The 16,112-nt window shown below is 45.8% G+C and overlaps 1 protein-coding gene across 1 annotated transcript; it reads right to left on the bottom strand.

Moving 5' to 3' along the window:
- Positions 1–1,394: 1,394 nt before the first annotated feature.
- On the bottom strand, positions 1,395–12,706 carry ubald2 (UBA-like domain containing 2). Its single transcript, XM_031753050.2, has 3 exons — positions 12,405–12,706; positions 7,714–7,770; positions 1,395–5,037 (listed from the first exon to the last, which is right to left on the bottom strand). The coding sequence occupies exons 1-3, from the start codon at positions 12,522–12,524 to the stop codon at positions 4,684–4,686; spliced, it is 531 nt and encodes a 176-aa protein (XP_031608910.1). The 5' UTR covers positions 12,525–12,706; the 3' UTR covers positions 1,395–4,683.
- Between the last annotated feature and the right edge of the window lie 3,406 nt (positions 12,707–16,112).

Genomic DNA, 16,112 nt, shown 5'->3' with positions numbered 1-16,112 from the left:
CCTTGTTTCCCTGGATTCATACAGCAGGGATTTTAGAGGGCAACACTATGCTGACCCACAGAGACACTACAGACACGCTAATGGGAAATACTGCAGAGCTCATTCTCACCAGCCTTTATTTTCACTTTAAACTTGTCACAAAATGTACCGACAGTCATGTCTCTGGATGGCCTCTAACTTTCTAAATTCAGATCAAACTGAGGTTATTGTACTCATCCCTAAAATCTCAGAAATATGGTATCTAACCAGATGCTTACTCTGGATCTTATCTTAATGACCTTGTAGTACCATATCACCCTATTAGAGCACTTCGCTCTCACACTGCAGGCCTACTTGTTGTTCCTAGAGTATTTAAAAGTAGAATGGGAGGCAGAGCCTTCAGTTTTCAGGCCCCTCTTCTGTGGAACCAGCTTCCAGTTTGGATTCAGGAGACAGACACTATCTCTACTTTCAAGATTAGGCTCTACTGGAGGTTTCTTCCTGTTAAAAGGGAGTTTTTCCTCCCCACTGTCACCAAGTGCTTGCTCTCTATGGTTGTACCTTACAATATAAAGTGCCTTCAGGTGACTGTTGTTGTGATTTGGTGAGATTTCTTTTACATATTTTATTTTCATTGGCAGCATTTAATATAAACAAGTGGAGCCACTGTACCGTGAGAGAAACTAACATCGGCCATCTTTAAACTCCACCGTGTACAAACACTCAGCGAGCAGGTCTCACACCAACCTGCCCTTTCCCTCCTGCTGCCACCACGACACTCCACCTCGTCTCCAGGTGTTTCAACTCCACCTTCACCTTTCCACCATCTATTCAGTCCTCTTCTCCCCAGGCTCTTCTTCACCAAACCCTCTGAGAATATACTGTGAATATTTTGTCTTCAGCACCAGTGTGAGCAGACTGTGGTCACTGTGGTCTAACTGCTTGATTATGATATAATGTGGAAAAATGTATTTTATAACTGATCATTTGAAGGTCATGGCTGATGCCTGGCTAAGAGCCCAGCAGGGTTAAATGTGGCCAAGCAGGCCTTTAAAGTTCACATCAGCCAAACGGAGGACAGTGTAAACTCCTCAAACTGGAGCTGCTCCAACAGTAAAAAGTTCCTGAAATCCTGTCCTGTTTGTGTAATGGAGTATCCTTGCTTCCTTATTTACACGTGTCACATCGCTGCGTTCGCTTCACTTTCAGCAGCGGCTCATTAATCCTCATTATTGTGGATCTTACTGACGGCACGACTCTTCAGTTTGACACCCGGCCCGACCACATCCTTCCTCAAACTTCAGTCGCTCAAATGCAAAGAAGTTCAACCGTCTTTCTTTCGCTCTTACAGTAAAACTAAAATAGGTGCGGCGTGACCAAACACTGCCAAGAAAGACAGAAGAGCCCAGAGGAAGTACAGATCAGAAGTTGTTTTATTAAACATATAAATACAAATTTAAACAAAGTAAGTGAAAACAAAGTACATGAGAGAAATCTCTAGAAAAGAGCCGTGGATCAGAGTCTGTGAGAAAGTAACGAGAGCTAAAAACATCTTTTAATGACTCTTTGACCAGTTTGTAAAGTCCTCAGCTGGATTTGAAAGGCCTAAAATATGTTGCAAAAACAAAAGTAGGAGCAGCGTGGACAGGCCGGTTAATCCACGCTGCGGGAATCTCAAACAGAGCCTCCGAACCCCGCGGCTTGTCACCAACAACAAACCAGGCAGGAGGTCACCTTCCAGCCGCTCCTCATTTCCCCCAACTTGTCCAGAATGATTTCAGACTGGATTTGCCCTGAGGTCAGTGAACGCATCGTCAGAGCTAAGACTTTTAGGAAAAGGTCTCTTTAAAAGGTCATTTTCTTTACTCTTTAAAGCTCGGACCCTGAAAGGCGTCCACTGACCTCCGCATTTCACTGTGGAAAAGCTGGCAGCGGCTGTGCAATCCACCAACGACTGTGCCGATAAACCAAAGGTTTCTGTGGCTTCAGTCGCAAATGTGAAATTTTGTACTTGGAAAAAATCAGATTATTCAGGTTTTTTTTAAGCCAAACTTGCATTTACTGACATGATGGACTGGAAATCATTAAACTTTAAAAGGGATTGATCAGCTGATCATTACAGTTGATTTTCAGTCCAAATGTTTCACGCTTAAACTTTTCCAACGACTCAGCTGTAAGACTGTTACATTTAACTCTAAATACTCAGTTACGCTTCCATCAGTGGAGCCGACCGAGGCTCCAACGATCGAGCCAGTGTCGATTAAACTCTTAAGCCCTAACGCCCCCTGATACGGGGGCAAAAGGCAGGAGATCAGGTAGGTTTGGGGCTTAAGAGGTTAAACTGTTAATGATTGATTAAGAATCTGTTCTTAGTTGATTTTAAGCAAATCTCTTAATAAAGTTCAGTTTCGGGGTTAACGTGTGGGCTCCTCAGAGGGTTGCAGAGACGAACAGCTGACACCGTCACATTTAACCAGACGAGTCAAACATTAAATTTGACCCACGACGTGTTTGACTGTGGCAACAATTTTCCCACCATTTCACGTTAAAGTCTGACAGCGTGCAGGCGTGGCCCTAAAGGTGAGCGTTTAGCCTGTTAGCTCACAGCGCTCGAGTTCCCTCACATCATTTAAATCTGTTAACAAGAGTCTCTGATGTCAGAGACCGACACGCCCCTCCTGCAGCGAGTAAACGTGGTTCACGAACAGCTGATTGTCTGAAGAACAAAACCTGAAAACTCCTCATTCTTCTTCCTCGTGACATAAACGTGACTTTATTTTACTCGCCGTGACGCATGCGGGACTTGTCAAACAGGAAGTCCTGCAGAGTACATTCAGAGCGAGTGCTGGGCCCCGCCCCCTCAGACAGATGGAGGTAGGAGCGTTTGAGTGTCTGAAAGGTTGTGTGGAAATCGCAGAGCCGACCTTTAAACCTCTCGCAGACACAAACATGGCGGAGGAGCCGACCTTAAAAAAAAAAAACATAAAAGCGCTCTCAGATCAAAGTTCGACTGGAATTTTTTTATTTACAACCCAGAAAAGTTGACAGGCGATCGAGTTCTGCTTTCTAACCCGGCTTCACATCAGCAGCTTATTGCAAACCCTCCATCTCAGCTCATTTTTGACCTTTTTCTTCTTCTTCTGTCATTTATTCGCCGCGCTCAGCTCTTCATCACAGAGCTCGTCTACATCAGTGCATCTGTATCAGTGCACAGCTGGATGAAAAAAATATCAAATCTGCTGCACAATAAAGATTAAAGATCTCAATCCAAACAAAGATATGAAATTTAAAAAAAAAAAAAAAAAAAAAAAAAAGCGAGATATTCGGGTTTCGTTTTTTTAAATTTAAGGGCACGCGTGCCCCAAAGCCCATGCACACACTGCTTATGAAAGACTGATGTGGTTTCTGGGCGTGAACATTGAAAATGATGTATTCCTGCTAATGCCCAGCAGGGGGCGACTCTTTTACTTACTGCTCACTTGACCTCTGAACTCAGCTGTACTTTCCTGATAAGTTTATGGTCAAAGTCTCTCAGTAAGAGTCGCTGACTGAATGTTTTAAAACAGGACTTTTCAAAGTAATGGGTGATGTCCATCTTTTATATACAGTCTATGATGACTTCTATGATAAAAGACAAACTTTGATTATTTAAGTCCCATTTTTGATTTCAATAGTGAAAAAAGCCTGAATCATTCTGAAAGAACAACAATTAAAATTTTAATAAAGATCCGTCTTTGTTTTTATGCCTCAGACGCACCTGTGTGCAAAGGTAACACTGACTGTCAGGCTGTCCCATAAAGACTGAGAGGACATCACGTTCTGTCCCACCTTCTCATATATTCAGTGAATTCAGAAGAATCAGAGCAGGTGAGCGTTTAGCCTGTTAGCTCACAGCTAACAGGCTGTGCAGGTGTTTAGTTTGATTTATTTCTAAGTGGAATTAAAAATCTGTGGAGGTGGAAACAAAAGGTTTAGATTTTTTTCCCTGTCATGACTTAATTGTGAGGAATCGTGAAGCAGAGATCAGAACAACAAAAAAAAAGAATCATTGGAAATAAACAAGATTACATTTATTTTAAATTTTCTGCCTCAGGCACAGTTTCTCACTTCCAGCTGTGTTCACATCTGGCAGGTGTGCAGCAAAAGGAACATTTTTCCATCCAGCTCAGAAAAACTATCCTTAAACAACCAGCACTGAATGACAAGCACAAACTGGGATCATCTCTGACATCACGGTAGTGTCTGCAGCCCAGCCGGAGCACTCCTCTTTTTTTTTGGCTGTAAATGAAACTTTGTGGCTGACCTGTTGGTGCACATCTGTAGTCCAAACACACACACACACACACACACACACACACACACACACACACACACACACACACACACACACACGTCTGATTCGTCCTCCTCTTGGTCTGCTGGTTATTGCCGACTTCCTTTCTGATTTTTTTTCTGACAAATGAAAAGAGAGTCTCTAAAAATCACGTCTCATGGCTCCGATCCTCAGCAAGTGCTCCGTTGGGGTTCTGCTCAGAGCAGGGCCGGGTTCAGTTTCTCAGTGTCCTCAGAGACCCCCGGCGTCGCCCTCTGGCTCGCAGCGAAGCCAAACTGCTCGTGTTCAGTTCAGAGAAACGAGAAACAAGAAATCTTCCCCCCTCCCGCCCCACAAACCCCAGAGCCCCCCACTCAGCCCGCCGCTCGGCCTCATCTCTGTCCATGAAGTGCAGATACGACGGGGGCCTGCTGGGAGCCGTTGGGCTGGGAGACGGGGGGCCACATGGGAGTCTGTTGCATGTGGTGGTAGTGATTGTGGTGCATGTGGTGGCCCGTGGGAGATGACGGGGGCAGCCAGGCCGGCTGGTGGCTGGGCGGCGAGGATGCCCAGAAGGAGCCGAATCCCACCGTGGAGGAGTGGGCCGGTGGAGAGCACGCCATGGACACCTGGGAGGGCCCGCTGCCCGTGCCGGAGCCACACTCGGACGCCCGCAGTTTGGAGAACATGGTGATGGCGTCGGGGAAGTTGGGCGGCGTGGCGGGGGTGTTTCTGGGAGTGCACATCTGTAGGAAGAGGAGAGAAAGAGAGGACAGTTTCAAAATAAAAGCCTGGAGGACTTGTTGTAAAACTTCTAATGTTTTAATGTGAAGTCAGATGAAGTAACACACACACACACACACACACACAGCCAAAAATAGAGAAGGAAATCAGCAGGAGGCCCAGGTGATGACCCGAGAATTTCTAAGGCTCCTGGAGGCAGAAGCTCTGGATAAACGGAGTCGCACACGCTGCTCGATGAAAACAAGATTATTAAACAGCTTCGTTTTAATGAGGTCAGCAGGTGCGAGTCTGCGGGCCGTAAACTAACACGGTGGCACCAAAACCCGAGCCAGGGTGACGACACGCTGGCTGCACCCATATTTATGTTTATGGTTTACTGGGGGGGCAATAACCGACTGTTGGCAGCTCACAGGAACTTCCTGGAGTCTCCACAAGCTCCTGAGATGAAACTGACATTAATTACCCTCCATATGTGGTACAGATGGTTGAACCCGAGTCTCAGGTGTAGACCTTTGTGTGCAGGTGGAACACCAATCATAAATCGGCGTTCCACTGTAGAAATCTTTTAGCCCTTCCACTTCCTCTTACAGCGTGGGACCCGCCCACCTCATGAGGTGATGTTTAGTGACGTCAATTTGGAGCACACCAAAACAAACAGAGTTGTGCCTGTAGCCACAGATCTGTGTCACCAAAACAAGAGCGGGATGACCACAGTGACTTTTACGCTGCCTGTTGGAGCTCCGCCTCCACCACGCTACTCCCAGAATTATTAAACAACTTAAAACGTCCTCATATGTTCATAATGAGCTGCTGAAAGGCTCTCCTTCCCAACATAAACAGCTGGATGTGTTGTTTCTGCGCCGAGGTACACGGCGTGCAGACGCGCCCGTCTCAGAGACGGTAAACCTGCGGGGATTTTCCGGTTCGTGTTCAGGCTGGATCAGCGTGTTCGTTACAAACGGCCTCGCCTCTGTAGATTTCACGTGACCCTCGGGGAACCGGTTCTGTGGTATGCTGCGTGTTGATGCATTGCACCGATGACGTTGGATCAAGAACAAAAACACCAGCTCGCCGGGCACGCCACGTGACCTCACACAGAGCCAAATAATCAAACTTTCCCTTACGAGTCAAGAATGAGCTTCAGGAACAGGAACAACTTTGATTGGTGCTTATTAAAGCTCCGAGACGCTGCTGCATGCGCACACACGCTCTCTGACTAATCTAGGAGGCGTCTAAGAAGGGTGGTTTGCGCTGACCCTTCGTGGCCTCGCTCTCTCAGCGCGTACAGCTGGAGCTCCTCGGGCCGACGTCTCTCTCAGGCGCCGGGCCCAAAACTCTCGCCTCAGACAGTTTCCCGTCAGAGCCTCGAGGTTCTTGGGCTTTTTCTTCTTTGGAAGCTTTTTATCTCTTGAAGACTACAGCGTTATTTTTAATAGTTCATCAGTTTACAGTCACACGTGTGGATTCCCGTTTCCCCCCATACTCCAAAAATCTGTACTCAAAATATTTTTACATTTTTCTAAAATATCCCACTAAATTTGTCCTTATTTGTGCTTATGGCAAAAAGTCCAAACTCTGCCATTTTCTGAGCCTCAAACAAACTTATCAGTTTCACAATAAAAGGCTCCTCATTGCTGCTCCCTCCTCCTCCTCCCGTTCACCCCGGAGGAAGAGGAAGCTGGGCAGCTGATGCTCGCTCAGAGCGCTGAGTTGCTTCAGTGCATGAAAGCCTCGGGCGAGATGATGTCACCCAAAATAATAACAAAGCAGCCTGCTGTCTCAACACGCCCCCCCCCAAACCAGAGGAGGAGGAATGAAAACAAAACACGCCTGCTGCAGATGTTGGCTGTCCCAGCACGACCGAGGATCAGACGAATCCAGGGAGGCAGGAGCAGGAGACTCAGATAGTTAATGGGAACACACACACACACACACACACACACACACACACACACCTGTCTGCTCACTGTGACGCAGGTCTGCACATTTTCTCTTTATAAGCCAGTAATTATTAAATTACAGGGCTGCAGTTGGAGATTAAACAGTTATTATGGCTGCACACGCCCGTCGTCCTAACAGCGCTCAAACACAAACACAGCGTCTGTGTGCGAGCAGCTCGCCCTCCACTTTCTGCTGCCTTCACTCCACTTTTTAGCATCAACATCAGCTTTACACGTGTGCATTTCTACACATTTACACAGGCTTCTGTCCACAAAGGCAACACGCCTGAGCGCAAATATAAAATAATGCACATCAACGAGACAGAAAGAAAACTCCAGGGCTGAGAAATCAACCACCAACACCTGCAGTTCCTCTGATGTCCACCGGAGGCTCCAGCAGTGAGACAGTCCCTGCTAAACTTTACAGCAGAAATAAACATGTTTACAGCCTGACGCACAAACTGTTTGTACTCTGTGACTAAACCAACCAGCAGATGTAGGAAGAAGGACGTGGACCATCGAACTGCTTCCTGATGTCAGCCTGTGGATCGCTAAGCTGAACCCCCACCATCCACCATCCAACCACAACCACAGAAGACTTTCATAAAATCAAAATCAAACCCTTTTAATGAGTAACTGAACAAAATAAATCTGAACCTAGCTGCTGAGTTTCACTCCCAAACAGCTGGAGCGCCCGTGTCCCACCCTTTGTGTTTAGTGAAGTTTTCATGCACTTACCATCTGGTGATGATGCCCGGGGACGTTGGCCTCCTGGAAGAAGGAGCTCAAGGCCGTCTGCAGACAGAAAGAGGCAGAAGGATGAGTTACGTTTCCACATGGAAAGCAAGCAGGACACATTCATTTCCCCCAAAACCCCACACAGGAAGGACCGCCCCATACCCCCACCCTTTCACCATCATTAACACAAAGGGTTAAACGTATCTCCACACTGGGACCTGAAACTGAGTCATCAGACCGCAGAGACTCTTTTTTCTGCAGAGCTGCTGAGGGTGAAACCCCGAGGGAGGCAAACAAAAACCAGACTTTCTGTTTCTGAAGAAATGATCTGCAGCTTCCTGCAGAGCTGACAACATTTTTAAAGCCACGGAACGAAAATGAGCTTCTATTTCACGGCCAAACCACCGGAAACAGCCGAGGTCATCGGGCCTGGAAGCATTGATAACATACCCAATAATACCAATAATCACTGAACAGGAAAACTGATCAGTTATAAAAGGACTGACTTATTTATGATCATCGACTCATGGGTCACGTCATTTTTTTATTTCCTGAGTCGGTGCATTAACCGCCAGAGACAACCTCACAAAACCCAAAAAGACATTTAGTTTCATGTTTGCAGAAACAAGCTGAAAATGTTCGGATTTAAGCAGCTGTGGCAGCAGAAACGTTGGCAGTGAAGTAAGAAACAAAGAGACTAATCTGCGTCTCGTCCTGTGTGACACTGAACTGGTTTGAACTGATTCAAACGTTCGTATCTCTGAAGGTCTGCGAGTTTTCAGAAAACAAAACACGAGCGCTCGTCTCGGCTGAACTTTTCCAGCTTTCCCTCACAGCAGCCTGAAAGGTAAACAGTGCTTCTCCTGATTGTGCAAACAGGGAAACGAGCTGGCTTCACGTATGCTTCGTCTTTGTTGTGAACTCAAACGCACGCCGTGACCGCAGAAGGAGAAACACCGGGCCGATAGACGTGTGACCTGAGGGTGGCGTGACTCACGCTGGAGACGGGAAACTGTCAGGGAGTGTGTGTGTGTTGTTGGGGGGGGGGGGGGGTCAACTTTAGACTTTCTCTTTCCAGCACTTAAAACTGAGACAGGACCCAAACGCCTCAGAGCTCCACTGTTCCCAGCATCTTCAACATGCAGAAACATTTAAACCAGCACAACTTTTAACTGTGCATAACAGATAAAAATCATTGAATGTGGTGTTTGGAGATGAGCTGATATCAGTAAACAACACATGCCGAGTTCACTGTCTGCAATAACTGTGGGACTGCAGAGCTCCTGTGGCCTGAACAGGGAGTTCAGCGTAGCCTCAGTTTCTTCTTTTTGTTCCCAACACTTGAATGAATGCCATGCCCCTCCCCCCAAGCCGTGGTTGTTTAACAACAGCGGCGGCGGCGCAGGAATGTCTGCCGTACAACGTGACGCCCATCTCAAAGAGCGAAAGTGCTCGGCCGCTGTTGTGTTAAGAGCTGCTCTTTGTCTCGTTTAATTTTCTGGTTTGTTGCAGGAAACTCGGTAACCTGCGAGTGTCTTTAAAAGTCCCTGCAGAGGGAAAACGGTTCGCGGCGGCGTGACGGCTTTTACTTTCACTCTGGTGCCTCATGGCCAAGGCCAAAAAAAAAAACAAAAAAAAAAAACGAAGCTCCAACACAAAAAGAAACTTCCTCTTTCAGCAAAGGAGCAAACCGGGCGGTTCGACAGGAAGTTAATCAGCAGCTATTTTCACTGTCATTGTAGTAATTTTACAAAAACAGCATGAACACATTTCCTGCTTCAGGCTCCTCACGTGTGACTGTGTTCGCTCAGAGCGAGTCAACACTGTACAAAAACATAGTCATCATCATCAACATGATAATAACACAAAACAATCATCTGGCCCTGCCAACGTCACGCAGCGCTCAGGTCTGTTTTTAACTAACTTTGGAGTCAAACCTGTAAATGTTTCAAAGGTACAATTTTAAAAGCTTTCTTTCCCCTCAAAGAAACTTCTTCCACCAACTTTCTTACTCCAGTTGCTCCTCCACAGGTTACATCTCAGGATTATTTGAGGTCTGTGCGTCTATCACAGCCTGCTGACAGACAGGCTGAAGGTCTGTGGTGTGAAGCCACGCGGTTCCTTAACATCATTCAATTTTTTTCCTCATAAATGTAAACTTTGAAACTTTCTTCTACTCTTGGGTCTGTATGATGTCAGTGAGAGGGAGCAGCCCTCATGGGCTCAGGAAATGACACAGGCAAGATAAATAAAGATTATTTTGAACTGTGAGTCAGCAGGACATCCAGCATGAACGTAAACACCTGGACGATTGTTCTGAAGGAGGAAATTATCCACAGAGACTGAATGAGTTTGTGTATCAAAGTTTGTGTAAACCTGTTTATTTCTGCTGGAATGTTTTCACATGGGAGTCTATGGGGACCGACTCACTGCTGGAGCCTCAGGTGGACGTTAGAGGAACTGCAGCTCAATTCTCTTCATTCAGCAAACACCAAAACAAAATAACAGCCGTCCTGTGGGGACGTGTTAGCGCCGGACTGAGGTCTGACTGCAAGTCCAACTTCTCAGACGCAAAGAACACCCGCGTCCTTCACACCAAGGTCACGCCTGCAACCCGTGCTTCTCCCTCAGCTTTGTCTTCCAGGGTTCAGCTGTGTTATGTTGTCCAGGTAACGTGAAGGTTAGTGACTCACTCCAGAGACACAACAACACTCCTTAATCCCAGTTTCCAGTCACACACACAAAGCAGCAGCACACAGCGGTTTTCTCCAAATAAACTAGTCAGCTAATCAGTCATACCCCGACCTCCTAACAGTACTCCAAACATCACCGCCACCTCCTCCCCTCCCGGTGCAGCACCTGGCTGCAACAGACGGAGGTGTGGAAGCTCAGGCGTCCGTCAGCTGTTCAGCAGGTCAATGCTGAGGATGGGTGCGTTTGATGAAATGTCAGGAAGATGTTCTGGAAGGTGGTCGAGGAGAAATCATCCACAAAAATCCAGACAGATGGGGGCAGAAATTGTAAACAGGACCTGGGTACACTTAAATCTTTTTTATCCTCTATTTAATTAAATAAGATTAAAATTCACAAACTGCTGTGAGGTGAGGTAGCACAGAGCCGTAGAGAAACAACCTTTCAGGAATGGCTGATGGACAGCCATTCCTGCCTTATCGGGCTCATTGCAGTCTGTGCACTTCAGCTTTTTGAAGACAGGCCAAAATAAAAACGTCAGACTTCTTCCAGTGATCCAGTCTCTGAGATCACTAAATGAACATTTTGGATCCATGAAAAGGAAAATCCCCAAGTCTTAATCCGATCCACAATCTGTGATCGGTGGTTAGAGAGAGGCTGAACGAGCTGAGGAGGATTTCAAACCATGTCACTGCAAACACGAGTATGCATGTGTTTTCTCCATAAACTGGCGAAAACACAGCACTCTGTGCTGCAGCACATGAATGAAACAAGCACAGGCCGGTTTAGCAATGAAAGAGGAAACCAGTGAGGAGCAGAGGGAGCCTGACCGTCACCTCATGGAAATTTCCAAGTTTGTTGTTCAACAAAATCTGATCAATAGTGGCTACTTTTCATTTTCCAACGAGCACAGTGCCCTCTGTAATGACTTACAGCTAGCCTGTGTATTTACATTGTATGCTTTATTGAATTATTAACGAAGGGAAGAATCCTGACCATCACAGGCCCAGTAAACAGTCACGACCCCGGCATGTGTGTCAGATTAATATCACGAGACCCACTTTTTTCATGAGAGGGTAAAAAGAGGAGAACCAGCAGCTCACCCACGCATTTTATGACTCCCACTAAACACAACGAGCAGCTCAAAGCTTTTCTTCTGTTATCTGCTGGCCCGCCTCGCCCTGTTAGAGGAGGACTTCTCGGCTTTGAATCATAGTTTGAGACTTGAGCGCCACGTTGGGAAAACTGCGAGGAAGAAGCTCAAACTGACCTCGAGCAGCCAGCTTCAGCTTCTAATAGGTGTTAATGGCACAGAGAAGTCCGTGTATAGGAACAGCTGGAAGGATAAAGCATCTTAATCGGTCTATATTTAACCGAGCAGCACCGGGATCAATGTCAGGGCGCTTAGCGAGGTGCACGCACGGTCTGACCTCTTTATCCGCTCCGTGAAGCGGACACAAACAGGCAGAGAGACGCTCGCTGTGCTTCCAGAAACTCACACAGGAAACGTGATGAAACGATTGTTTTTGAGCTGGGCAGGGAGGGGCTGATCCATCAGATCACATCACCCTGCGAGCTCTGACGGTAAACAAGCCTGACCTGTAGTTTATGATCTGTGAGTAATACGAGCGGAGGAAAACAGCTTATCTTATCTTATCGGCATCTCCACGCCAAAATAAACACCGCTCTCCTCCAGCTTTACATAGCCCTGGTCCAACCCGAGCGCCCATACGGCTTTATTTAAAGCCAGCAGCCCGGCTAACAGCAGCTAGCTTAGCGGCGAGGCGAAGGAGAATGTAAACAAAAAGCATCGATCCGAACACCACGTCCTCAGCGCGGCTAGGCGGCTAACGCTAGCCCCGGGAGCGCATGGCAGCGAGGCAGCACGGGAAATCCTCAAAACAACCACCACAGCGAGTTCATGGGCACCTCTTTGTACACCAAAACCACGCGTGGGGGTTAATAAAAGAACTCAAAGTGTGAATAAACCTCCCACTCACCTCGAACTGCCAGTGGGCCGCCTGGAGGAGCTGCTTCGCCTGATCGGCGGCGCAGCCAGCCGTCAAAACAAACTGGTTTATCATCACTTGGTGCCTCAGTTCTTCCATATTCACCGACATGGCTGCTCCCGCGGCTCCTTTATAGACAAAAACTGCCACCTTTTTTTCTAAAAAAATAAAAAAAAAAAGGATAATAACTAAACCCGGACCTGAAGGAAGCCCCGCGAACCTTCCGTCCTTCCTGCTCGTCTGTCCGTGAGTCTCCGCAGCAGCAACAACAATGTTTTCATGTCATCGCCAACAACAAAGAGCAACGCGTCGCTGATTGGACGGCTCCGCGGCGAGAGAGTACTACAGAGGCTCTGATTGGCTATCGGTGGGACGAGTTTAAATTTCTTCGGTGCGCTGGTTTTATCTGTTAGGACTATGTCGGTGGGTGGAGTCTTAAAGATGCCTGAGTAAAAACCGTCCACACCGCCCTCCGTGTTTGTCGAGTATCGTTACACAAGCGCTTTCGTTTTTGTCCGTTACGCTGACGTAATGTTCGATCAGCCAGTGGCCGTGAATTCATAGAGCTGATTGGCTGCTTCCTCACGAGCTTCACACGTGTAAACACTGTAAATATTTTGTTTTGTTTTATTTTTTGAAACATATCCCGTTCATAGAGTCAACCTGAGAAAGAGCTAATAAATTAAATACATTTTTTTTAATTTAATTTATTTAACTGACAGCCTATATTTTTCTCATATACACCACAAAAACCCGATATATCAAAAATATATTTTAAATTAAATAGGCAACTATAAGGAGCGTGTTACATAATACACGGAGGTTTATTTTGTATTTGTTTTTGCATTTATCAAAACTGTAATATATACTGTAGTAATAGGAAACAACACATTTTGAACACAACCATGGTAATGTTTTATTCAATAATTTGTTTCGTCAGGAATGCTGAATATTCATGAGAATTACAGGGTAATTTAAAGATTTGGAACGTATGTGTTGATTTACAAACGTTTTGATGTGAGAGATTTTATTTATTATTATTAAACGTGACTTACATTGACGTTTTTTTTAAATAAGGAGCTAATAATGAAATTGATTTTGCCTTCACAAACATTTTAGTTGCTGTTGTGACTGGACAATAAACCAAAATCAACATCTCAGGAGCACATCAAAAATAAATCATGCTGCTGTATAAATGATGAAGAATGATTTATTTAAACACTAACGTGACAATAAGAACGTGAAGAAGGACATAAAACTGATCTTTGTATTGATATCCTGACCGCTTTTCACCGCATGGACTTGCAGAGATGTTTCTAGAAACTTTTAAATGGGGTGGCCCCAGGGGTGGCAGACTGAATTCCTCTAACATCCACTAGGCAGTTTCTTAGGAAGCTGACCGGACTTCTGTAGCTTTCATGAGGACATTTGATTTCCCATCCAAGAAGCTTCTTCATTTCTAAAACCAAATGGTGGCGACTCAATCTTTGAACAGAGGGGTGGCTTACAACGCCAGCTGTCTGCCACCTACAAAGCAGTTCTGAGATCCTTCCCAGGCGCCTCAACCTCCACTCACGTTTTGCATCAGTTGATCTCAATAGGTCACATGATGGAGTGAGGGAAAGTCTCACAATGGCTTCACCCGAAACCTCTGTTGATAATGACCCACGCCCTGTTTCACACCTTTGCTCATGCTAATAGTGGGTCAACGACCCTCTTAAGGGATAACTCCCACTAGACTTTAAACGCCTCCACCATTTGGTTTTAGCACTGAAGATACATTTTGCTTGAGACCCCAAAAGATTCCGTCTTGATGCATGATCAATCGTCCAGGTAAGTAAATCCCAAAAGTTTCATTCTGGTCATCTGGACGTAGAGTTTTCAGTGGGAGAAACGTTTCGTCACTCATCCAAGTGACTTCTTTCGTCTCGCTACGTCCAGATGAACAGAATCGACCTTTTGGGATTCACTTATCTGGATTACTGAGCAGGTAAAACATCAGCTCATTGGATTTCCATGACCTGGATAACTGAGAACCTACATAGATATATGTGGATGCATCTTGCTAACCAAACTAACTAGCATCATCTCCTAACTTAGCACTCCAACATCTAACCTAAACATGGTCACTTCTGGCTTCAAAAACCAAGATGGCTGCAGCTAAAACTCTAACACAAAGACATGTTCCAGTGGGTACATCCATCTTTGATATACAGTCTGTGGTTTCCCATTGGGAACATGCTGCATTTTTCCTGCAAACACTTAAAATTTAAAAAGCCTTTTGGATGATGGGTTACAGATATGAGGAACAAGTGTTTGTGCTTCGATGAGCGTCGAGGCTTTGACACGAAACACTATCAGCCTGTCCCCTCAGAGCTGAGCTCCAGAGGACCCACAGAGATGGTTCTCCTGATGAACGCTGATAATCTTCTTATCAGGGCAGAGCAGCTCTCGGCTGCAGGCTGTCCGGCTCTCTTTCTGCCATCAGGTGAATAATTCAGCCCAGCTGCAGGAGAAGGAGCGTGTGACACAGGAGGACATCTATTATGTATTATTGGAGGGAAGAGGAAGACTATAGGGACACAAAGCTCCTGACAGGCTTTAGCAGCTCTAATGGTTCTGTTTCCTTCTATGATTAAATGTTCTCATGAGAACCTCACAGCAGCATAGCTGCACATTTCAGATGGAGCTGCTCTACCTGTCAGGTATCTCAGTTCAGGAGCTGGATGTTCAGATTAAACACATTTCAGTTAATGAGGTCAGTGTGTGTGCAGTAATCCTCAGGATTCAGACTGCTCTGAACACTCAGTCGGCAGCAGTGTTTTCTAATCTTGGCTCTCTGTGATGTCAGAGAGGGAGGATATCTATAATTTGGTCATCTCAGACTGTATATAAATGATGGATGTAGCCACTGTGATGACACCCACTGGAGGCTTCGCTGGTGTGATAGTCTCTGTGTCCTTCAAATGTTAAATAAATCTTATTTTGAGATATTTAAAGACGACAGGCCGTGTTAGTTTGGTGATGTGATGTTTGCAGCTGCTGCCTGAATTCCTCATCTTTTATTTCTGTCCAGTTTTAAACTTGACAAAGAGCACTCAGCTCTGATGATCACGTGAGTCCTCATTGTCTCAATGACACGTAGACGGGGAGCATATGGAAACAAAGCTGGTCCCCAAACTGACCCCTGGCGCACACCGAGCCAGGGCGTCGCCGCAAATTGATTTTAGTGCAAAGACACCGACGTCTGTTTCTTCAATTTATTCTCTTATTCTGTAATATTTTTATTTCTGATGCTTGTTTCGTGTTTGTTGTGCTCAGCCTGTCGGTTATCTGTGGAGCACTTTGAACTGTGAACATGGCCCGATTCGCTGACTGAGGCGGCACCATGTTCAAAACAAAGTGTGTCGGTTTTTATCTCCGAATAATTCCTTCAAATGCAAATATTCCTCAGATTTTCTCTATAGAAGTGGCGTCAGGGCAGAGAAATTATATCTAATGTTGTAAAAAGTGATGTTTTATCAGTGACGGAGACTTTTTAACCTGCGTTTATCTCTGGTGCATTATTTCTCATCTGTTAACATATTTAATGAATTATCAGTGACTCACAGACCCAGCCACTAACTGATCTGACCTTTAACCTTTGACTGTTGCAATTGCACACTTGTACTCATCAATATTCTTGGTGGGGGATGTTTG

This window comes from Oreochromis aureus, linkage group 4, assembly GCF_013358895.1.
Source record: "Oreochromis aureus strain Israel breed Guangdong linkage group 4, ZZ_aureus, whole genome shotgun sequence".
Classification (NCBI taxonomy): Eukaryota; Metazoa; Chordata; class Actinopteri; order Cichliformes; family Cichlidae; genus Oreochromis; species Oreochromis aureus.
Note: the sequence above shows the minus strand (reverse complement) of the source record. Positions and strands in the feature narration are given on the sequence as shown.

What these genes read in the sequence shown, in the direction of transcription:
- ubald2 (XM_031753050.2), bottom strand. Translation starts at nt 12,524, where the DNA reads ATGTCGGTGAATATGGAAGAACTGAGGCACCAAGTGATGATAAACCAG. An exon ending in CGGCCCACTGGCAGTTCGAG is followed by an intron (nt 7,771 to 12,404) that starts GTGAGTGGGAGG and finishes TTCTGTCTGCAG; the next exon opens with ACGGCCTTGAGCTCCTTCTT. An exon ending in CCGGGCATCATCACCAGATG is followed by an intron (nt 5,038 to 7,713) that starts GTAAGTGCATGA and finishes CTCTTCCTACAG; the next exon opens with ATGTGCACTCCCAGAAACAC.